Source organism: Balearica regulorum, chromosome 14 (assembly GCF_011004875.1).
Source record: "Balearica regulorum gibbericeps isolate bBalReg1 chromosome 14, bBalReg1.pri, whole genome shotgun sequence".
Taxonomy (NCBI): domain Eukaryota; kingdom Metazoa; phylum Chordata; class Aves; order Gruiformes; family Gruidae; genus Balearica; species Balearica regulorum.
In genome coordinates this window covers 16,335,119-16,359,227 of record NC_046197.1, presented here as the reverse complement: position 1 = coordinate 16,359,227, position 24,109 = coordinate 16,335,119, and the positions used below count along the sequence as shown (strand labels likewise).

The window sequence follows — 24,109 nt, the reverse complement described above, 5'->3', positions numbered from 1 at the left end:
GTGGACTATTCAGGAATTAAGCTACCTGTGAATTAGGTTCTTTTCCTTTTATTCTGGGGATTAAGTAGTTTTACCTGTTGTTGAAATCCTATGCATTCCTTTCTAGCTGCTCGGATGTGATGCTAAGAGGTCCTGAAAGTATCAACGTGGTTTCACAGCACCTGACAGAGAAGTTGTCCTAAGGGAAGTATAAATACCAGAGTGATCCAGCTGCCTTCTGCAAAACATAGGCTGTCCTTGAGAAAAAGTGGCAGGAAAGTATCTAAAGAGACTTTTTTGACAGCCACTTGCAGTCTAAATGTTACAGAGTCGCTCGGTTTTTATGTGTTTATTTTAAAGTAATTTGGATGATGAAGATGCTTGAGGAAATGAAAATAAGCTCTTCATCCTTTTAGTTCAGCAGGCATCACTGGGAACAGCAGAGGAGATCTGAATCCTGAGTCCTGGAGCGAGTCCTCTGTCCTCCCATTGAATTGTTCTTGTCATGAAACTGATTAATCTGGACACTCTCTGCCCACTGCGGACAATAAATCCTTTGTGAACAAAACGGTCGGTCCAGCTTTGTTTACAACAACTGGATGCTTCTATAATCCTCCCGTTAACATTTTCATTCCGGTATGAAAACTACGTGCTTCGAATTTGGACTTAGAGCAAGTGGAGATGCTGCCACATTCGGACCACGCTGTTGGAAATGTTTCAGAGGGCGTCAAAGCAGGACCCCGCAGCACGTCCCGCTAAAGGAACGGCCGAGGGAAGGGCAAGGTCCCGCCACATTACCATCAGCAATTTCTCCAAAGTAAGTCAGACAGATGCCTGTTGCAGGGCCAGAAACTAAATCCCAGTTGTCCAAACTGGCTTTCACTGCCTTAACTACACGCTCACCCTTCCTTTATTATTTCCTATCCTCTTTTATTTGCCAAACATTTAAACAAGACTAAAAGGAACAGAGCCAGCACGTTGGTGTTGTATTTGCTGCTCTTTATATGCGGCTCTGCCATAAATTACACCAGCAAACCCCTAGATTGGTGTACGGGGTAATGCTTTTTGGGTACCGACAGAGAACAAAGTACGCCGGGTCCCGCACAGAGAGCGTATGGAGCTTTGGTTTCACTTCTGAAATATTGTGGTAAACTTCAAAGGAGGACCAACACAGAATTTAACAAAAAAACTGACCCCAGGCATTAGTTGATGTTCATGATGATGGAAATATTCTCTCGCTCTCCAGAAACTCTCAAGCACAGAAAGGACAGAAGTTGCCTGACGAGCGAGCGGTCTTATGTAACGGAGAGGAGTTTGGTCAAGGAACAGACACTTTCTGAAACTTTAACAGAAATTAAGAAGTTCATTTTAAATGACTGTTAATAGATAGCACATCCACTACTATGAATTCCTTGAATCTGTTCCTCGTTTCAAAATTTGCTTTCAGTATTGACAAAAGTTTGGTCATACTAAATGTTTCAACAAGCTCACTCTTGCATTGGAAACCCAATTATGTGGTTTTGCTTTATTTTCCCCTGTACAATCTCCATCTGAGCGTTCCCAGTACAAAACAAGCTTTCCACACTTAACTAAATCTCAGCAAGAGGTTGCACATGATCTTAGGCAGTGCCACAGAAACCATTCCCATCGCTAAGCACATTTATTGGAGTAATTGGAACAGAACCACTGCCACAACTGGCAGGCTGAGTCCTGCCCAGAGAAAAGACATTAACTAGATTTTGTGATTACGCCTCACAGGCACCCCTCTGTTCTGGTATTCAGGGTTTTCACAAAAATATTTGTTAACATTTCCCTTTTATCAAGGCACATCAATGCAACCAGGTTTCCAGGAGGACGGACACGCTGTGGCGGTGCCAGCTATACCCTCACCGTAACTCCAACGGTAACGCGCGGCGGTAACGCGCAGCGGGAGGAATCGTCTCCCCGCACCCCCAGCGCAGCCTCCATCCCCCCTCGCATCCCGCCCCACACACAGTTGAACCAGCTCCGCTCCCCGGAGCTGCTCACAGCTGGAAGGCACTGCATAAAAAAAAAAATACATTTTTTCACGATTGAGGCTTCATGGCTGTAATGATTTTAATGCAGCACCGTGTTTCGCACCCCAGTCGGGCCATTAATAAAATCCCAGTGTAAAACCTTCCCCAGATGTCAGAATCGATCACTCGGGAGTGTCCTGCAGCAGCCCCGTAAGCCGCGTTGAATCCTGCTGCACTTTATGAACTACTGTTTACACAAATCCAGCAAACCAACTGTGGGATCTTCAAGCGTTTCCTATGAGTGATGGGAGCCCTCCCCGTCCCCCTCGCCTGTAAAAAGCCCCAAACCTAAACACCAGAGTCTGGAGGAAAAATATAACCTTGGGATCAAGTGTAACTTCTCCCAGCAATTTGGTTTAGTTATGGAGAAGGGCATCAGTGCGGATAATTGTTCTCTAAGTAGGAGAAATCTTTCAGCACAGAAATCTTTATTGAATAATTTCACAAAACCCCGAGACTGAAAGTGAAGTAACTAGTTGCTCTTCTCTACCTGCCATAAATCAGTTCAGCACTGCTGGACCACATGATACCCTGCGATAGACAGTCCAGATAACTGGGATCATGTTCATCAATTTCTAACAAGGAAATTATAGTCCATTACATCCAAAGATAAATAGTATTTAAGCGCTCGGGTTACCTTTGCCAGTGAATAGAATGAGAAAAAAAAAGTCGCATGCTCTCAAACATTACGCTGCTCGCCTTTCCACCCGGGGCATTTTCTCTTCTAAATCAGAACGGCCAGGCTCTGCCACGCCTCGCCCTACAGCCCGATTAATGGAAACGGCAACAAAAAGGGGGAAAGTTCGGGACAAGGGAAGAAGTTTTGCAAAAGGGGAAGAGCAGCCGGTGCCACACGGAGCGAACCCCGGGCTCCCCGCGCCGGACCGGGGCCGAAGCGCCTTCCCCGAGTTTCTCGCCCCCGCCGCCACGGTGCGGCCGGTCCTGCGCGCCCGCCCGTGGGTGCTGCCCGCCCGTGGGTGCTGCGGGGCCGCGCCGCCACTCACCTCGCGGAAGAGCTGCTCCACGCGGGGCTGCAGCGCGTCCAGCAGCGGCCCGGGGCCGGCGGCGCCCCGCTCCTCCAGGGCGGCCAGCCGGCCCTGCAGCTCCGCCGTCTTGGCGCCCAGCAGCAGGCAGACGGCCACGGCGGTGAGCGAGAGGAGCAGGCAGAGGGCGGAGGTGGCGGTGCCCGCCGCGGCGGCGGCGCCGCTGCCCGCGCTCATCGCGCCGCGCTCCGCGCCGCTGCGCGGGGTCCCGCTCGGCTGCCGCCCGCCTCCCCCCGGCGGCGCATCCAGCGCCCGCCCTGTGCGCTGCGCGCCCCGCCGCGGAAGTGGGGCCGGCGGCTGCGGAGCGACCGCTCTCCTCCGCTCAGCCCCGCCAGCCCGGGTCTTAAACGGAGGAAGCGGGGGGTGGCGGCTCCCCCGCGCTGGGGAAGGGGGGATGCTCCGAGCGCGGCCCGCCGCCCCCCATGGGGGATTACGCGGAGCAGATCCCACCCCCGCTGCCCGGCCCCCCGCGGGGACCGCTTCCCCCCCCCCCCGCCTTCCCCGCCCGCGGCCCCCCGCGCTTCCCCGAAGTCCCGGCGGTGAGCCCTGGGCCGGGCGGTGCGGGGCACGGCCAGAGCCGCTCCGGGGTGCGGGGTGCTCCGCAGAGGCGGGGGGGCGGCCCCGCTCCGGCCGCCCCTCTCCGGCCGCCCCGCTCCGGCCGCCGAGGCGGACAGCAGCCGCGCAGGGCATCCCGCAGCGGTGGCGGCCGCGGGCGCGGAGCGGGCGCCCTCCAGCGGGGCCGGGGCCGCCGGAGCCGGCTCCCCCCCGCCGGGCCAGCGGGCACCCGGCTGCACCCAGCCTCCGCGGGGGCACAGAGCTGGGAAACGGCCTCTCCTCTCCTAACGACTGCGGCCCGTAAGAGGTGTCAACCATTGGGGGTGGTGGGTGTGTGTTGTTCTTTCTGTGCTACAGCCCAGAATCTGTCTGAGGGAAGAGACCTTATCTGCAAAGCCCAGTGGTCTTCCCCCGTGCATTGTAACATACTGATTTTATCACAGTAAAGTGCCCCATCTGCTTTGGAGAACCTTTGAATGAGAGAAACTATGCTCATATATAAGCACTAGGTACCCCCCAGGCTTTGACAAACATCCCTGCCTTTCCCTCGCTGTTACAGATTGCATCACGTCAACTCCTAACTCGCCTATAAAACATCCTGGGATAACTTAATGCCTGTCTAGACTCCAAGCACATAGTATACAAATCCAAATGTCCTCTTTGCCTCCTGGCCACAGACCCTGCCCTTCTAGGAGTAATTCTTACTTCTAGAAGAGATGACTGAAGCACAGGACAGAGTTAAAAAATGCTACTAGAAGTGGTGTCACTATCTAGTGTGTTAATAAAACACACGTGCACACACAGCTAGTCTGCCCTGTTGGATATATACACTGCTTTTTTGCAGCCACTGTTTCCAAACCAGTTAGCCAGGCAAATCTGTACCATTTGCTAACAACTATTTCCTGCTCTCCTTCACATGTCTGAAGATACAAAGAAGAAAACTCCAGATTTTCATGAGCAATCTCTTCCTTACCTTCTTCTCCCCCTCTCCTTTCTATGACCCTGCTAAGACTTTGCTTACGAGCTCTACAAGATTGATTCCACGTGCACAGTACCATCACTTTGGGGGAGCTTCCAGGGTGCAAAGCATCTTGTCCTAAAACGTGCCCACATGGCCTGAGCCCTCCTTACAGCAGGGATACCCACAAACTGTTACAAGAGGAAGGACTGATCACTGCTGTAGCAGCTCAGCCCTCTGCCCCACAACCCCTAACCCCTTTCCTGTGAAGTTTAACCCTCAGCTCAACCCTTCCCCTGCCCAACTTCTGAAGTTCTGGATCTCGTACGCTGTTTGCACTTCAGAGAAAAAGCTGGCTCTGCTCACGGAACAGACAGCTTTATTTTGTCCTACCATCCACATTCAGTAGAAGTGCATACTGTTGGTCTGCTTGGCTGAACCATTCACGGATTTACAGACCGTATTTTTAAGGTACAATAGCTAAAACCCAGAAGTACAGAGAAAGATGCGAATGGATCTTACATTTATCAACAGCTCTATCCAAACATACGATGACTACAAACTATCCCAATTATACTCATGCATTAACAAGAGGGGGGGTGTGTGTATAAAAATCTCTTCCCTAGTAAAGAGAAAAGTGCTGAGGGCAGCCCAGGGGACAGCCCAGGGGACAGCCGGAATTGGAGCCCCTGGCACCTGGCTGTGCTGCATCACCAGGGAGCCCCTTCAAACTAACGCTTCTGTGCACTGTTCAGCCTGCACAACTACTCGGCACCTCGCTGCAGATGCTGTATGAATCTTGACAGTGCATTTTTTAAGTTTACTGAGAGAAGGAAAGTGAATTTAAACAGGGTTTTGTATTCTTTTCTAGCATGTACCTCCTTTAGCAAGCGCAAAGCATTTTAGTAACTACATTAACAAAGGCCCAAAGTACTCCCTAAGCAAGAGCACACAATCTTTCTAATTTTGATAGAACTGTTTTATAGTTAGTTTTATAGTTGTAGCAGCATATAAACTTTTTTTTTCCCCATCTGCCTTTGATTTGCATTGCTTAGCTGACACGCTCAGCCAAGTCCTTGCTTTGCCTCTGAAGGTGTGGGATGGAATGAAAGCGCTGTGGGAAGAAGCAAGGGAAGGAATTCACTCCCGTCCCCAGTCCTACCGCAGTCACCGCTGACCCGGATGGTACAGACTGTTACGTTTTGTCATGCAGAGAAGAAATAATGATGTAAATACCAACATCCTAGGAAGGGGGGTATCTATCATGAGATGTAATCAAGCAGAGTAGGTGGCACAGTTACAGAAGATAAGCTTTCACAGCCTCGTCCCAGCTCTGTTCCACCCCCAAGTCAGAGACAGGCACGCCTGGAGCCCCTTGCAAATGAAGCCGCCTCCACACCAGCAGAACAAGGACATCAGTTTAAAATCTTACTGTGCATTAGGACTTACTCAGCAAGCACAAAACCTGACATCACGCTCCTGCAGAGCTGAAACCATTTACTGTTTCCTTCCTTAAGAAAGTCTTGCATGGTTGAGTCAGGGCTGCAATAAACACCCACAACCTGCACACTCCATGCAGACCGACAGCCTGGACGAGCCCTGCCACGGAAGCTTCCCTTCCCCCGGCTCGGCAAGCCAGCCATGCTGCGTCAGACGGACTGAAACAGCGTGGGACAAGGCCAAGGAAACACCAACTTAAACATGGAAGAGCAAAACTAGTAAGTGCAGTAGTGGAGCTTGGAAAACAGAACCATTTGCTTCTCAACTCAGCACCCAACTCTGCCACAATTCTGAGGCACACCCCATTTCTCTGCGTTTTTCTCCAGGGGCAGTACAGTCCTTCTAAAAACCTTATCATGAAAATGCTGATCTTCAGTGACAAAACAATATTGAAAATATGTTACTTTTCAGACCTTAACAAAAAAACTACCTATAAATACTTAACACTGAAAGCACCAGACAAGTTTCCAGACACTGATTAGCAGTCAGCAATGCATGCTGTTTAACAGAAAAATCTGGGAAAAAGGTGACCCACAAAAGAGGTACCTACTTAGAATACAGGGAGTTTTCAACTATGTTTCAGAATTCTATCACAAAGTATTATACAGGCTGATTACGTAGCCTTCGCCCTTCAAATCTTTTCTTCAGTACTAATAAAAAGAAGCTAGTTAAAACATGTAATGTTTTCAAAACTCCTTCAGCTAGCCCACAGGCTCCTCACCTCAAGCTGGATGCTTAACTAGCCCCATCTGCAGAAGGGGAAGGTACAGTTTCAAAGAGAAAACCATTTTCAAAAATGAAAATTACTTTTATTTTTCACTTCGATACCCATAAGACTACAACTGTTCAACAAGGTAAACATAACAGTTATACAAAACATATGTAAATATTTACAGACTTAACTGTACAAAATAATTTAAAGTTTACAAAAGTTTCATGCAACCTCTGTTGACTGACACAGTCTAGGAAATCTCCCTGGAGAAGCATAAAAGATCTTTGAATTTATTTATTTATTTAATGGTTCAAAAAAAGGATGCTGCAAGGCTTCGTCAAGAGTAATTCTTTTGGCTGGATCATATTCCAGCATCCTGCGAACAAGGTCAAACAGACTTTGATGATCTGTGTCTTGGCAATGCATGAATTCCTGAAAGAAAAAGAAAAGAAGAAAGTATTTTAGAGAGATCTTTCACAACTGCAGATCTAACAAAACAACAACAACGTTGTCTCCTACCTTTAAAGGCTTACAGCGTCTCCTAACATAGCGTCCTGCAGAACTGTGTTCATCCCAGTCCAATTGGTCATGGTGAAAATAATGCTTTCTGCATTACAAAGAAAATAATTTTAAGATAATGTCAGTGCGTAAAGTGGGCAGATGCTTTTCTAAGTTCTGAAACACCGTAAAAGTGTTCCTGCAAATCCCTCTGGATTTGGCAACTAACATTTCTCGTAGCTAATATTTATTCACAGAGACCCATTACTTTTCTATTACCACTGTCACAATATTTAGAAAACAGGCCCTTCAGTATGCCAATCAACAAAGAAGCCACTGAAAACATATTTTTTGTTACTGACATTTAAGGAGATGGATGCTTTAAGGTGTTCCAAGAGAAGAACTTGGTCTCATCTGCTAGTAACAAATAAAAGACAGCTTGTCAATCTGTCAATGTTTTAAAAAACCTTTCTTATAAAATCAGCAGAATTTAAGTGGTTAGCAACTATTTAACAATGCCAGATATTCCCAAATGTCTTTAAAAAGTGTACTGCAAATTCATGAGACTACTAGTGCAAATAAAGTTCTGACAAATTCATACCTCGGCATCACATTAACACTGCTACCTAAGTAGCATTTCATTTTTTTAATTACTACCTGAATCTATGCCAATTGCAGCTTTCTACGTTTTTTTCTCATTTTTCGAAATGCATTATGACAACTGTAAAAAACCAAATACATTATCCAACCCAGAATTATTTGAATTGTACTATAACATGAGTTACAGGATTATCTACATCAGATGGCATGAGAACAACTTATTTCAGAAAGAGAATGGACCATGAGATGTCACGTGCTCTGGATTTAGGACACAGTGGGGTTACGGGGGAACCCTGTACTGGCTGCTTCTCCTTGCAATGGAAGCGGGAAACTTCTGCTGCATATGGTTATCTTCAAAGAGAGAAAAGTCACTGAAGCACATGTCTGAAGGGTATCAAGGGACAGTGGAAGAGGCTGGCAGTTGTATTAGCAAGACAGGACCCTCTTTTTCCTCTCTATGTAAATCTTGTGGTGACAGCTGGTTCTCTAGTCTGAGAGTTTATAGAAAACTGGGTATCTAATATTGTTCTAGTGACCATACCAAACTTAGCATTAAAGACTTAAGAATATTCATACTTGGTTACTGTTCAAGAGGCTGGCATTCTGATTGCTGTCAACTCAGACTAAAACCAGAAACTCTCAACTATTTAATTCACTTAAATGTCACACCATTGCTTGCAATAGACTAATAGGTAACAAGAAGCCTGGGAGCCTCTTTGTTGATCTTCAGAAGTTCACAGCTAACGATGGAAACTTTGAAATTTCTCTTGTAATAGGAAAATATTAGGCACCTTACTCCCTCTACAATGAACTTACCTGGATTTCTTGATCATGTGAGCTGGTAGAGGCCCAAGTATTCTTTCCATCATTGCCAGGTGTTCCTTACTATCATGGGTCTGTGTGGAAAAAAGCAATGAATGCACTTAGCACATTTTTCTACTCTCAGCCACTTTTAACAACACTCATCTACAAACAAGATTTTGCCAGAGTACCATCACAGTACCTTTATACGTTATCACCTTAAAGTATTACAAGTAAGATTATGCAATGCAGCTCGTTATATAGCACTTTCCACAGTTAAGATGGCCTCTGTACAACAGAGTTCATACGCCACGTTTTTTATGAGTACGTTTTCTTTATTCCTAATTCCAGCAGAATCTTCAGACTCTGGGCAGGCTTCATCACCCAAAAAGCCAGAACGTGATCTTAAATAGTCTGAAGGAGGTATCATTTTCATATATGCATGCCATCTTTACAATCTCATCTATATAATATTAAAAAAGCCTGTAAGGCTATGCCTTTTATAATGACAGTTAAGTACATGTCACTAAAAGATCAAAGTCAGTAGCCTGCAACAAAAACGTTCAATTTAACTTTATGTACATACCTGAAACACTGTAAATCCTAGGTAATACTCAATTAGAATACAACCAATACTCCAAACATCACATGGCTGTGACCATCCCAGTGCTGCAAAACATGCAAAGTTCATGTTTTACTTTTTAATATATTCTCAAAACTTGTAATCCACAAAGCATATGCCCAGTTTCCACGCGTTTACTGATGCCCAGTTTCCCCTCCACACCTCTCCTCAAACCTTAGTGGGAGAGAAACATGTTTCAACTTCTGTTTTTAGAATATTTCTAAAATACTTTAGAATATTTTAGAATATTAATTTTACTGTTTACTCTCAAGAATTCTAACATCACCATCTGTGAGAGATGAGCGAATTATTAGAATCACAAGCAATTCTTCCAGTTTATGAAGTAAAGACATCTGAATGAACTATGATTAACTGTCAGAAGGCTTAAGTGTCTTTACTGACCTAAAATAACCTCAGGAGCTCTATAATGTCTTGTAGACACTAATGTGCTGTGATGCTCATCATCAAAAGTTGCACTTCCAAAATCAACAACTTTGATGTCTGTGTTCTTTAAAGTACGTTCATCTCGCTTCTGTAAGAAAATCAAAATGCTCTTTGTTAGTATATTTTAAAAGCATGCTTAGGCAAATGATATTCAGCCCATTATCTTAATTTACCTTCAAAATGCCAGTTAACGTAAAATGCTAAAAATTGAACCAATGTAACAAAACACTCCTTCCAAATACATCAATTCCTATTCAGCTCAAGCACCAAGAAAGAGGAGCTGGTAATGGAGTGATTTAATCTGAATGCTCAAAACACCTGAGTAAAGAGCTTTCCCCACAGTAAGAGAGCTCCTTTCCCCTTGTTAACCTTCAAGTTAACTTCAGTTAGTTGTTATCTGTGTCTTGGTTTTTTTCTATCCATTGGTGCAAACACTCATTTCTGTAATTTTAGCTCTAAAAAAATACAATCAAGCCTTATGCATAAACTAGAGGCATTGACGTCCATACTGCTTTTCTGTGTCCAAGCAGTTTTTATACTTTGAAAAAAAGAGCAGCAACATAAAAAGAAACTTGTATTTTTGCCAGCGCTAGAAGTGATTTGTGCAAACAAGTTCTTATCCTAATGTTGCATCTTAGTGTTTTCTTAGATTTAAAGGGAAGACACTGGTCAAGAATAGGCCTATTCAGGGCCTATGCCAATTATAACACTGCCCAAAGATCAACATTGCATGTGGATAACAAACTGAAAATTCATCTTAGCTATTAATCCAAGGACTGCAAAACTGACAAGCACTTCAGACCCCAGGGTCATCAGACAGAAAGTAAGGTCTGGCATTCCTCTCAAAACACAGGGATGCTTTAAAGAAAGGGGTTCAAATCACTTAAGAAATATGAAGGAAAAAAAAAACCTTGGCTAAATTCAAAGCCATTAACACAATGCTATTTATGAATGCCAGAATTTCATTAAACAGAAAAGAACTTAACCAGTGATGAGATGAAACAGTTTAATTTGAATCCGAGTAAAGTTACTTGCTTTGAGATGTACTAACTTTCTGCTAAGAGCACAAAAAATTTCAAAGAAACATAACTATCGCTGACCTTTCCACACATACTTTGGGGGTTTCTTTGGTTTTGTTTGTTGGTTTTTAAGAAAAGTTCAGTTGAAGACAAAAGTAGCCCAATTCTGTTTGGGAGAAACAAAGAACAAACTTACCATTTTGGCATTGTACTTCACTATGTAATCAGACTCCACAAACAAGATATTTTCAGGCTTTAAATCCGTGTGAGTTAGTTTATTATGGTGTAAAACTACAAGGAAAAAAAGAAGAGTATTCCATAATTAATACATTAATTTCCTAAAGGAGGGGAAAAAATTATGAGTATTGAGATTTACTTACAGTTTATAGACTGGCAAATTTGATAAGCCATATTTCTAATGTCATTAATATGAAATGGGAGGAAGCTGTTTTCCTTAATAAAGTCATAAGTACTAAGTCCCAGTAGCTCAAAAACAATGCAAACATGGCCATGATGATCAAACCATTCCAGCATCTGGACACAGCGGCTTAAAAAAAAAATAATACAAACACTCAATTTACTGAATAATTATCTTCCACAAATCCTCAGTATGCTGAGTATTCTAATTGCATACTTACAACGTGCTGCTTGGATCCATGGTGTTCAAGTGTTCCAACACCTGTATTTCTGAACGGGCTGCTTCCCGGTATCTACCAACATTTTTCACAATTTTAACAGCTACATGCATTCCTCTCCTTTAAAAGAAAGTAAAGGATTGCAAACTAAATCAATTATTGTTAAATACTTACAACCCCAAAGCAGCTTGATTTTAATAAAAGAAACACAGGAAGATTAAAGCTCATAGAAAATTACGAGTTGGATTAGGGGAATTTGACATAAGCACGTTTAACTTAACCAGAATTGTTTTTACAAAGAAACATATTATCGATCTTTCCTTTGTCAAATACTTATAGTATATGCTAAAGTAACTACTTCTCAGTCTTATTATCTAAGATAGAATAAATATCAAGAATCCACCTGCAAGATTAAAAAAAATTAATATATTTTCATTTGAGGAAAGTACTGCAAAAATTTGACCTTTTTTCCTGCAACTTGCACAACTTGTTCTGTTTTTTTTCCAGTGCTCCTACAGAATCAGGGGAGAACTGAGTAACTTCTGAAGTTCAGATCCTGAGTATATTGTACTAGTGAAAACTGACCTGCCCTCAGTGTAATTTTCAAACTCTAAGGCTATTAGCTAAAATGGAACACAGATAGACATAGTTCATTCTCTCGCATTCACTGATAGGCAATTTTTAATTATCTCTGTATTTAGATTCTAATGACTTAAGAATACAGCCTCCCCTCACAACACAATCTCAAGCTCCTGAAGAGACTTAACTTGTGAAACAAAAGAACCAACCAGAAGCAAGAGGAAAACCCACTAGAACCATGTCATAGAACTGCAGATATAAACTAAGTGGTTAAAATAATCTGAGTTTTACTAACTGTTTAAACCTCCTAGCACATACAGAAGTAGTGGAAATAGAGTAATTTTCTTCTCCTCCTCCAAATGTCATCAAACAGTAGTAATCATTCCATCAAAAAAGGACTGGATACCAGAGTATTGTGCATTCAGAAAAAGTTAAAAGGATAATTCTGATTATGGAGACTGAGGAAGGAAATTTACAGCTTGATCAATTCCAAGCAGTTGCTTTCACTAAGAACCAAAACTACTTTTTCAGCATCTCACTGCACCATCTTCTAAATGTCTCCCAAATCAATTCTGTACTCTTTACATAGCCTCGAATTCTCTAGTTATGGCAACAGCACTTGTAAAACCAATAGAAAAACATAATGAAGCAGGACATAGTTCTCCCCCTTTAAAAAGGGTAAATTACATCTATTTAGTAAATAGTAGTTTGCACCATGCAGTTATATAGCTCGTGTTAAAAATGTATAGTTATAAAAAAGTTTATTTTTGAAAGAAACCCTCTCCAGGCAGATGTTTTCCAAGACAAACGTGGTTAAGGAAGTTAATTGTTAAAAGACAGATTCTCAAAACCTTAGAGGAAAAACAGAGTAACCAAAAGTATTTCTCTATATACCATCTTGTACAAAGTGAGTACCATGCAAAAGCTTTTCACAGAGCAATAGAAGAAACAAAAAACATTTCTGGTGTTGGAAGAGATGACCAAAGAACCTTAAAAACAATCGGGTACCAACAGATTGGTATCACCTGAAAATCCTAAAAAATTTTCAACTAGAAGTAAGCTTACAAGGTAGCTGTCAAAACCAGTATAAATTCTTTCTTAAATATACTGCAACACTTTATTTGAACTGTGACTTTCTTTTAAAGAAAATGTCCCCGAACTTTAATTTCTGAGCTAAGGAGTGTCTTTTGTTATGAGATACACTTATAAAGGTAACTGACACTTACATATCATGATCTATGCACTCCACTACTTTTCCAAAAGCTCCTTCTCCTAAAGTCGCAACAATTTCATCTAAAAAGAACAAACACGAGTTAGAATTATATAACTGCTTAAACAAGAATACATACTATTAATGTAGATTTAAAAATGTGTCATTACAAAAGCATAATTACTTTAAATCTCAGCATCTGAATGCATTACTTTATTGGACAGGTGTCATGAAAACAGTTAGCCAAAAAACTATCTCTTGTTCTAATCTCAAGATTCAAGTTCATTTACTAATTGGAACTTTTTGAACACAGTATTTAAATTCTACAGAAAAGAAGATATGCAAAAAAACAAAAAAGCACAAAAAAAAACAGAACAAAAAGAGCAATGAAGATTTCTTTAGCCCCCCTCCTCTGACATACTATTCTAAACAGATTTTTTGCTGAAAAGTTTTTAAAAAAGTGTTGAAAAATGTTCTATACATCTTGCTCTTAGAACGTCTCCACTTTCACAGATCAGGTGACCCTCCTCATCATCCTCTACACTCCTGGATCTTTTCCTTCGGTGACTCTTCTGGAAACGGCACCAAGATCGTCCAGCCAATCAATATATCAGAGTGAATTCAGGGCAGAATACGCAATTCATTCAGCGGGGAGATATTCAGGCATTCAGTTACACACCAGGCCACGAACAGTTGGCAGGAGCAATTTCAAATTCAGTCCCCAGAAATTCACAGGGCACAGTTTATGTTACAGAAGAAAAACATGGCAAGGAACAGATTTTCAGATAAATACTTAAAGTGATAAAGCAACAGAAAAAACAACACAATTTTGTCTCTCAAACAGTGGCTTAACTGAAGACAGATTAAGAAAGCAACATCACTATTTCTAATACTTTGCTAGCAAATAGCAAAAAACCAGTATTTATTTACATATCTAAGCTTACAGTCAGATGAAATGTTTCTATTTTTAAAACATATACTTTATTTAATCTAAATATAAAATACTACCAAGTAATTTTACTTCCCTCACGTTTAGAGAGAAGAAAAATTACTCTGAAGTCCTTGCATCGTATAATCTAATACAACTTGCTGTTTCTACTGCAGAAATGTGACATAAAACACCTGGAGCTGAAGATGTATCAGTGGGCATCATGCCAATAATGAGAAATTCAGAGCATGCCTTCAAAGGTGGCAAGCAGCAAACTTATCCCATCTTCAGTAAGACATTAGCTGCCATTAGCCAGGCACATGGCTTATCAAAGTTTTCTGGAATCAGGTGTAGAGCTTGTTCTTATCAATCTACCAGACATGCATGTTTCATACTTCCAATTAAGCTTACATTAAAAAGGCATGTCACTTCAATTACTTTTAGTAATAGGATGGATGGCATCTCACACTCTACCTGAAAAAACATAGTTCACTATTCTGTAGAACTAAAAAGTGATAACTGTACTCTGAAATAGCATAGTTACCTGTTTTCAATTTCGATATGACATTTTTCAGATTAATCCCAGTGATCTTAACTGGCCACCTACGTTCCCAGTGTATAACTAGTACTGATGATAAGCCCACCCCCCACCCAACACTCTGAACCAAAAGTCTCAACTAAGAACACACTCATATGCTCACAAATGGACTCAACTACAAATCCTTTTTTAATAAAATAGTATTTCTTAAAGTACTGTGATCAGGAATTGTAGTTCTAGCACTCACTTAAGAAGTCTATTATCACTAATTCATTAATAATAAAGTTAAAAATTACTCATACCGAATGTGATTGGTGACTGGAGCAATGATGTCTCTTATGCTTCCTTTTATGACTACTTTTCCTGCTCCGACCAGAGGATTTGCTATAGTGATGATGGTGACTCTTTTCATAGTCTCTGTGATAATGCCTGTGGTCATATACTTCACAGAAGTCATTTCTGTATTCCTCAACATATCTCCGGTCATGATGGTCTCTTTCATTTATGGCTCTATCGTCCAAATAATGACTGAAAATATATTTTAAGTGAATGTTCTCCACTTCAAAAACTTGAGGTTCCAACAAGATAAGTGACTTGAACTGAGTTACATAGTATTTGTCTTTACACCAAGAATGTTTTCTAATTGACTCCCTCCCCAAAAATAGTGGAGTTTTTGACGTTACTTTATTAGGAATCTAACAACATTGTCAGTCTCAAATACATAGCAGCCATCCACATGAACAATATATAATCCGTCCACAGTTTGCGCAGTAAATAAGAAACTCAGACTCAAAAAGGACAAACACTTCCTAAAATATATTGAGCAACTCAATCACAATCTCCAAAGTCACAGGATAAAACACTCTCAATACAGCAATAATCTCCTTCTATGCTTTCAAAGCTCAAAGTGTTAAAAATAAAACCTGGAGACTGAGAGAAGTAGCATTGTTCTTAGTGCTCTGCATTAAACATTAAAAACCTCAGAGAGTATCTGGATCAAGGAACTTCTGCACAGAAAAAAACCTTTAAGAAAGCTGCTGAGGCAAAAAGCCCCCATATTGCTGTACACCTAACCCTTCCAGCATTTTATAAGCATGAGTATGAGCTCTTGAAGAATTCCATGGGATCTTCTTCTCAGGGCAAAAAACAGAAAAACACATCTTTCCAGTGAAAGCAGTATGGAAGAAAAAGCAAACCACTTCCAAATTAGTATGAGAAACTCATACTTACCATTGTATTAAATAATTAAACAAACCTCCTCTTCCTTTTGTTCACATTAAGTAAATGAAAAGGTGTAATTTTTACTTTAAATTTAATACTGAATGCATTCAATACCAACACTTAATTGTCAACAGTGAAACAAACTAGTAACATTTACTTTTTTTTATTAAAGAATGTCATGGTTCTGAATTTAATCGTTCAGCTACTGTATTAACAAAACCAACCACTTCTTAAGCTTGTCTTAAGTGAGCCAAACCTTAAGGAACTGCCAATTTGGGGCACTCAAAAAGGCTTATCCTGAAAATGTATTTATTTTAGACGTGATAAGAAACATTAGTGCTACTCAATTCAGAGTTTTATACCTTTCTGAAATGTGATTTGGTTTATAGTGCTTGCTTTCTTGTCCACTGCTGTGGGACCTCTTCCTGCGTTTACGGCTGCTGCTGTGCTTTCTTTGATCCCAGCTCTTTCTGTCGTCCCATTCAGGACAGTGAGATTGTTTTGAATGCCGCATCTGCCACTGAAAAAAACCCAAATCAACAAAAACACATAAAAGACAAAAGCATTACACTGGTATTTGTAGATGTGAGTCATCTACTGTAGTTTCATCGAATATGACAGAACTAAAAAGAACCATTTCCTCAATTAATTATTTTTTCTCAGCTTCCCCGACACATTATTTTGGTTTTGGGTGAGCAGATATAGCTTTCTCATCCTAACAGTTACGAAACACAAATCAAGATTAAATAGGCCAACTCATCTTCACTTAATAGCTTCAAACATGTCATTAAAGCCCATTTTAAATAAACTCTCAAGTGACTAAACAGAATCATTTCCTTAAAGAGTCTTCTGTTGGAGAGAGACCTTACTCTTCAAACATCCTGACAAAACCTGTATTTAGTTCTTCATACCGTATTGTATCTAAGTTACTACATGAAAGCCAAGTTCAATCAGTCTAAAAACATCTCTCACAAACCTATTTACCAATCACTGCTGAACAGACTGTTTTAGCAACAATCACAGTGAACTCTGATATATCAAACACATAACTCTGTAATACTATGAGCCAAGCCATAATTTTGAACCCTATTAGCATGCAAGTACACGGGTGTTTTAAAATTCAGCTTATTCACCAAAGAAAACCCACCAGCTTCTGTTGCTGGATGTTATATGCAGGAATTCTGTGTTCAAACAGGTACATGCACAACTGAAAAAAAAAAAAGGAAAATAAAGCACAGTTGTAGAATTAAAGTATAACAAAACCCAACCATTATTTCTTTACTACTCTCTCGCAGGACTTTTTGAAAATAAGAATAAACTTACATATCTATTTCTGTATATTCTGACAAATGAACTAACACAGGAAAAGAAAAAGTTTCCGTAGTAAGCGGTGATAGTAAGAAAAGTAGTTCAGAAACAAAGACAGTACAAAAAAAAAAAATCAGGATAGCGTCAATTGACACAGAACAACATTGGCTGTGTCTACACCAACTGGAGGCATTAAGGATAAAACTTTTAGAGTGCGAAAATGGCAAGCCTCTTCTGAAAAAGATGTTTTCGGATACTTTCAAAATATTTGAGACAGGCTGGTAGTTAAAAAAAGATGACACCTGCACCACTGTTTTTTACAGAAATCTGTTTTTAAAATACAATGCAAACATAGTGACAAACTACACAAAAGTAAGTGACTAGTACACCCTTTGAATCAGTTATGATCCACATCTTGCAAAAATCTTATTCACTTATGATACATTAATATTTTTATTTCTTACTAATGTATCAAATGACAAACAAAAATGCCTGAAGGATCAAGACAAAATTAAAACCAATTAGTGCTTCATTTACACGTCTGAATTTCTCTTCTTACCCAGCTCCAAAGCCATTTTCCCCTATTTTCAACCTACATAAATCATGAAACACACTCAGGTTTCAGTTATTCTACTTGTGAGGTGAAGAGCTCCCCACACACACTCAGTTATAGGCGAACTGAAGATTTTGCTTATGATTGCCTTCCCCCCCTCATTTGGCAGAAGGCAGACTGCAACAGTGCTACATGGTGATCAAATATCTAAATAAAATCACCATTAAAGTGTCCTGCAGAAGGGTCCTGGGGATGGAAGGATGGACATTTGACATAGGAAACTGTAGAAAAGATTTAGCCAAAGACTAACTGCTGCTGAACTACAGTCAAGTGCACACAGAATTACTGGAATTAAGATGGAAGTTGCAAGTTCTGTCCCTAAAGGGACCAAGTAAATACAAATGAGGAGGAAATTGTTAGAATCGGTCTTCGCAGGACCCAAAGTGGCCACAACCCATTTTACAGCAAAAGCCACCTTAAGATTTTTTTACTATTATGCACTCCCTCTAAATTTACGCACCAAAGCACTTCACTTACATAATACTGACAGCTGACATGAACATATGCATTCCTGTACAGCATGTGGTCCTAATCCATATCACAGGCCGTTTTCACTCCCACATTTTGCCATAAGGTTCCTCAAACAGGAGCCATGGACCTTTTGTAAAAGATCCGTATATAAAGCGCCTCAGGAAGGCCACAAACCCCCTGCCATAAGCTGCCTACACAGCAATTTTTAAATGTCTCTCCTCAAAAACTTGGCAGGCTGCACGGATCGGAGGAGGTCAAAGGCTTATTCCTTTCAGATGACCAAAGTCCGCCCGACCAGGCCGATCTGAGCGCCTGGGGTACAGACATGCAGGAGCAGGTCCTACAGAAAACACCCACTACCCCAACCCACGGCCACGATGTCCACTTCCACGCCCATCTTTCCTCCCGAGGCCTCTGGAGCCGTGTGCGGAAGGGCTCATCTCTGTTGCCCTCTAGGCAGGCGCCAGGCACCTCCGGGCGGGCCGAGCTGAACGGCCAAGCTGCGCGGCCCCCACCCCAATGCACCCACCGCAGGGTGCCCCAGGAGGCCCCAGCTCTGCCCGCCCCAACCCCCACACGCACCTCCGCAGCGGGCCTCTCCGCCATAGGAGCCCCTGATCGGGGAGCCCTGTACCGAGGATTCCTCCTCCCGCCTTAACACTTCCTCAATCAACCCCTCACGCAGGGCTCTACGCTCATCCTGCTCCCCAGGCCGCGGAGACAACGCGAGCGGCCCCTCTCACCAACCCTCTGTGCCCCCCTCCGCTTCCCCGCTGCTTCGGCCCTTCGAAAACAGACGACAGAGAGAAAAAAGGGGAAGAAGAACCCGAGAAAGAAAGCCTCCTCCACCACTTACAGATGAAAAAAAAGGCGAGCGAGCCCCGTATCCGCCCTGCGCACACAAACAAAATGGCGACCGCGACCGAGCGCGTAGAAACTGCTTCCTCCCCTCCTCCCTCGCTCTCGTGGCTTCTGTGCGGCGTGACGTCAGACGCACAGCACAACGGGCGGGCACAATACAAAGGCCGCCCCCTAGAGGAGGTGGGGAAGTTCCGCCCCTGGAGGAGAAGTTCCGCTCCTGAGGCGCCCTGGCGGACACCCTGAGGGGAGTCCGGGTCGGGGGCGGTCTGTCTCGGCGGAAAGCTCAGTTTTGGGTTGGAAAGTGGGTTGGGGACCTAAATTCATGCTGGGGTTCAAGCAGCGAGTTCGGGTTCAAAGGCTACCACCGAGCTGCAGGGCCGCCTTTCTCTGGTGCTGTCACCTTGCCGAATGGATGGAGTGGTCCAGAAATCACACTGCTAATTAGTTGTTCCTAATGAACTCACTAAACATTGTGTTTAAGCAGTTCGGTATCCAGGTTGATTCCACTGTTAGGCCTGGCTTCATGCTCCCACTTGAAGAGTAGTTCACAGATAAGTCCTGGGGGAGTCGTTCCTGTGTGATGCTAACAGGCTGTACAGTAAAATCCTAATAAAATTGATTACCCACACAAGTCTGCAAGTTACAACCACCCCCTCCTCTTTCACATGCTGAAAAGAGAGTATGTGCATTGCTGAGCGGAAGCAAATCGATGTTTCCTAGTCCTGGGCCAGACCCAGGAGATGCCGCCGCGGTGCTCCCTGAGGACTTGGGTGCTGGGCCTGGCCGCCCGTGCGTTACGCTGGTGGTGCAATTCCTGACTCACACCTGTACAAATGGACTGTGGTGAATGAAGCTTAGTCACGTACTTCCGCCAGAGAAAAATGCCTAATCGCTCTGAGAAAAGCAAAACCTTGGTGTCACAGGTCTGAATTAATGCAGTTCTGTGCAGTGGAAAAATATTACTAACTCCTCTAGCAGTCAATCAGAGAATTTAATAAGCCCAAATAGATTATTTTAAATTAAAGAAAAGCAAACCCAAAACAAAGGGACAGTGGAACTGAAACACAACCTTCAGGTTTATTAACTCACAATATTTTGTCTGGGGCAAATTACAGATCTCTGAAGGTCAGTGGATAAAATGAAGAAGTCCTGAACTCAGTGACTCCCAGAATAATTTTAGCAAGTTTTTCCTTTAATACAGTAAGATTTTGCAACTGAAGCAAAAAAACAGAATATCTAAGGTATAGTATCCTTTTTATTGAATGAGTGCTTGGTGTCTTTTTAATGTCAGTCCCCCAAAGCATTACTAAATAGTACTAAAATGAAGACATACGTTGGGTTTTGTGGTTTTAAAATTTTCATTAAATTTGTTTTCCGGTGAGCTTAAGCATTTAAACATGATTTGCACTAGAGTGAAAATCGTGTTTCTCTTGGTTTATTTTTAAGAAGAGAAACTAAGATACAGAGCATTGACAGCTGTTTGTCGCCATGTGGTTTTTAAAAAGCTTTTTTACTTCATAGTCGTCGTATACCAAATCTGACAATGCCAAATACAGCTTTGGTGCCAGGGGTTTACTATTTCTCATTTAGCATGTAAATGATTGGTTAGTATTTATAAAACTAGCAATAACATCTGCAAAGTGTTAAAAGAGTTTTCCCAACACCCATTGATACAGCCCCTGCCTGAGGAATTCTCTCAGACAGCAAGCAGCAGAAAAAAGATAGAGGGATAAAGTTATATATACAGAGAGGGAGCATACAGACGTGAACATGCAGAAAATATCTGTTGACCTGACACTAGTCAACTGTGCCAGATAATTACAGTTTCTTACTGATTTCTTATTCCAAGAGGAATGTCTGGGAAGGGGATCTGGATTTTATGGAAAGTTTCTTGCTGAAAGGCTGATGACAAATCAGTAGCTGGTATACCTGGCAGGGCAGAGAAGATGGGATGTGACTTGATCATGTCATCTGCCTTCCTTGCCTCACTGTCTCTTCTAGGGTTTTACTAGGCCTTACCTTTGCTATTTTTATCTTCCCATATAAATAGATGACAGGGCCTCCAACAGGGTATAGCAGCTCAGCGACCATTTGGGGAAGTCCCGTTTAATGGGACAGAATAAACTAATGCTGAAGAGACTATCAGAACTGACTGTACCTTGAAGCAGGAAAATTTTGGTTCTAGGGCATTTCAGTTCTCCTCTGTCAGAGAGAAGGATCTTCAGCCTGGAATAGAAGGGGTGAAAGTAACTATTGTTCATTATGAAAATGCAATGAATGGGAGTTAGTAAAAATACATCATTTCAGTCAGAGGTTTTCAGCTGACAGTTGAAAGAGGAACAAATCTATCAGAAGAATAATTAGCTTTTCATTTTGAACCTTTTTGAAGAAGTGGTATATAAAGGTTGTACCACCTTCACATCAAACATTCATAAACTAAAGAAATTCCACTCTGAAGCAAAAGCCTTACAACAGATTGTATAGAAAGTAGCCCCTGTAGACAGATTGCAAAGCAATTTCAGATACTGCACTTTGTGCTGAACAAAGTGCTTTTCAAAAATACCTCTATAGACATTCAAAGGAAAAGCAGTATTGAAAGCAGTTAATATTCCTTCCTGTTCAGGAGGTGGCAGTGGAGACCCAGCAGTGGAGAGATGTCAGCTGGAATTTAAGTGGTGTCTCAGAGAAGGATAAAAATTCAGGAGATATTCAATGGCCATGACCAGCTTGTGTAGTGCAAACAAAGCAACAGCCCCTCTAGAAATGGCCATTTTTAAGGTGGGAATAATCTAACGGAGAAGAATCAAATTAGAGAAATTTAGTCTTTAGAAAACTGGGAGGGAAACTCATTTGAGTGTAGTTACAGCTACTTCTGCTGTCATCCCTTATGATATTTACTGTTGTTTATATGAGGTATTTCCTTGTTTAATTAGACTTTACAACACCAAATGTATGCACAACTTGAGGAGGGAGTAACACACAATGCAGCCATGTTTTAGATTGCTTTGCATAGCAGAATACATTACAATTCAGTGTAATTATCCTGGTGGGACACATTTGTGCATGTATGAAAAACTACATTCCAAACACTTGCTTCAAAATGCAATTTTGTATAGTCCCTCTTTCAAATGCTTTACAACAGTAGGTGATCCATCCTCACAGCAGCTATTCAGGAGATGTAAATCTCATTTAGTTTCCTCATTGTTCGGGTACAAAATTTAAAGTAGGGGTTGCCCAAAGCCTCAGAAAGACTCAGCAGCAGAGCCAAAAATTTCTACCTTTCAGTACTTCCAGTACTGTGCTTGCTTTCTCTTAATTAAAGATGTATTTGGTTTGTTTTTCCTCCCTCTAGTTAGCATCAGAGGGTGATTGAATAGTAGTTGTGCTTTGCCTTTAGTTGTTTATGGATTAGTTTGGTTTTTATACTGATGCAGAGAATTCCGTACATTCCCTCGATTGGGTTGTACCAGCTGTAGCTTTCTTGGGAGCTCAGGGACAGGGTAATGACAATACTGTCTGTTTGTAAGGGACTGAACTGAACGGGCATGGAAAAAACACCAGGAGCATTTCTAAGATATATCAGGGAAAATAAATTATTAATTTCACAAATCACTATAACTACTGATCAAGGGAGCCAATGTCCTAGATTGTTGTGGCATAAGTAAATTCAAAGAGATATTAGGAACTTGGATGGGTGGATCAGCAGGAAGGCAAAGCAAGAACCCACTGACAGTAGTATTTCTACCCCATTAGAGTTTATTTTTGAAAAGGATAATTTTAAAATAGATTTTTTTTTTCTAGATTGTGCAGTAGAATAGGAAAATACAAATATTCAGTCAGGTCAAAAAGAACAAGATACAGTTATGGCTCAGGGACACATTTTCCTTGTTAATGAGTTGTTAGAATTTTTCTTAGAAAAGCAGTGACCCAGAAACTTTCTGTGAGCATGGACACTTGTGTTCATTCACATGTGCATTGGTGAAAAGACGTGGCCAAATAATACGATGGTTCTCTGAGCTGTGACCGGTGGCAGATTGGAACAGCCTACACTGCCCTCAGCATGTTCATACATTGTATTAAGGTGTTAAGGGTAATTGAAACACCATGCCTTAAATGGCTGGCAGATTGCCATTCAGGCAAGATGTTTTCTCTCCAGTACTTAGACTGGTTTTTACTTTGGTAATGTACGGTGTGATTATCCAGCTGTAAGAACGCTGTGCTGAGAAAGGCGGTTCTAGATCACACTTCTGCAAGCTCTGGAGTCAGGGACGCTGCTTAGATCAAGCAGAAGTCCTCACTTGGTAACAGCAGGCAGAACCAGGCTGTGCTGAATAGAAGTAACACAGAAGCAATGTGGTGCAGATGCCTGATGTTACATCAAGGAAACTCCACCACTTACACCTACGAGTTTCACCTCTAAGCCTCTTTATTTAAAAGAATTTTGAGCTACTTGAAGCAGGGATGTCTTTTCTGCATATGATTACTGAAATGGCTCCCTCATCTCAGTAGAAGCTCTCAGTTTACTACAATACAAATAATAGAACCCCACATTTAAACATCAGTTGTACCACAGAATTTTATAGGAACAGACTAAAAATACTCGGGCCCAGTCCCAACTTTTTCCTCTCATTGTGATGAATTTTTGAGTCTATGACTCCTATTTGGGAAAATATTATAGGAACTAAGAGATTTTGTCTCTTTTTCCTTGCAGTGTACCATGCAGTGCAATGTTTGAATGTGTGAGGATGAAGAGAGAAGCAATAAACTGGAAACAAGAGGAAGAGCAGAAACCACAGGTACTTTTGTGCCTACAGGCATATTCATGAATTGCCGTGCAGTCAGAGATATCTTTGTATTTTTGGGGTTTCAAAGCATCCCAAATTTCTCTACAACCTATTCTGTACATTTGTTGTTGCTGAAATCTCTACTACAAATAAAGCTGAAGAACAAAATCCAC

At 41.8% G+C, this 24,109-nt stretch overlaps 2 protein-coding genes across 4 annotated transcripts in view; both read right to left on the bottom strand.

Annotated features, from left to right (window-relative positions):
* Window positions 1–3,397, bottom strand: part of COL23A1 (collagen type XXIII alpha 1 chain) — a 194,590-nt gene extending 191,193 nt beyond the window's left edge. The window contains exon 1 of the mRNA XM_075766536.1: window positions 3,041–3,397. Coding sequence (XP_075622651.1) covers window positions 3,041–3,256 — 216 coding nt within the window. The 5' untranslated portion in view covers window positions 3,257–3,397. The remainder of the gene's footprint in view (window positions 1–3,040) is intronic.
* Window positions 3,398–6,879: 3,482 nt separating this feature from the next.
* Window positions 6,880–19,275, bottom strand: CLK4 (CDC like kinase 4). 3 transcript variants are annotated; one of them, XM_010306792.2, is made up of 14 exons: window positions 19,148–19,275; window positions 17,047–17,106; window positions 16,262–16,419; window positions 14,981–15,206; window positions 13,694–13,784; window positions 13,229–13,295; window positions 11,427–11,543; window positions 11,169–11,335; window positions 10,985–11,079; window positions 9,728–9,857; window positions 9,290–9,372; window positions 8,719–8,798; window positions 7,324–7,411; window positions 6,880–7,236 (listed from the first exon to the last, which is right to left on the bottom strand). In XM_010306792.2, the coding sequence occupies exons 2-14, from the start codon at window positions 17,098–17,100 to the stop codon at window positions 7,099–7,101; spliced, it is 1,494 nt and encodes a 497-aa protein (XP_010305094.1). In that variant the 5' UTR covers window positions 17,101–17,106; window positions 19,148–19,275; the 3' UTR covers window positions 6,880–7,098. The 3 variants fall into 3 exon arrangements, with proteins under 3 accessions (XP_010305094.1, XP_075622326.1, XP_075622325.1); XM_075766211.1 differs by lacking the exon at window positions 13,694–13,784 and having other exon boundaries at window positions 19,148–19,269; XM_075766210.1 differs by lacking the exons at window positions 13,694–13,784; window positions 14,981–15,206; window positions 17,047–17,106; window positions 19,148–19,275 and having other exon boundaries at window positions 16,262–16,326.
* Between the last annotated feature and the right edge of the window lie 4,834 nt (window positions 19,276–24,109).

What these genes read in the sequence shown, in the direction of transcription:
- CLK4 (XM_010306792.2), bottom strand. Translation starts at nt 17,100, where the DNA reads ATGTACCTGTTTGAACACAGAATTCCTGCATATAACATCCAGCAACAG. An exon ending in CCAGTCACCAATCACATTCG is followed by an intron (nt 13,785 to 14,980) that starts GTATGAGTAATT and finishes TGCCGTTTCCAG; the next exon opens with AAGAGTCACCGAAGGAAAAG. An exon ending in ATGGATCCAAGCAGCACGTT is followed by an intron (nt 11,336 to 11,426) that starts GTAAGTATGCAA and finishes TTTTTTTTTAAG; the next exon opens with CCGCTGTGTCCAGATGCTGG.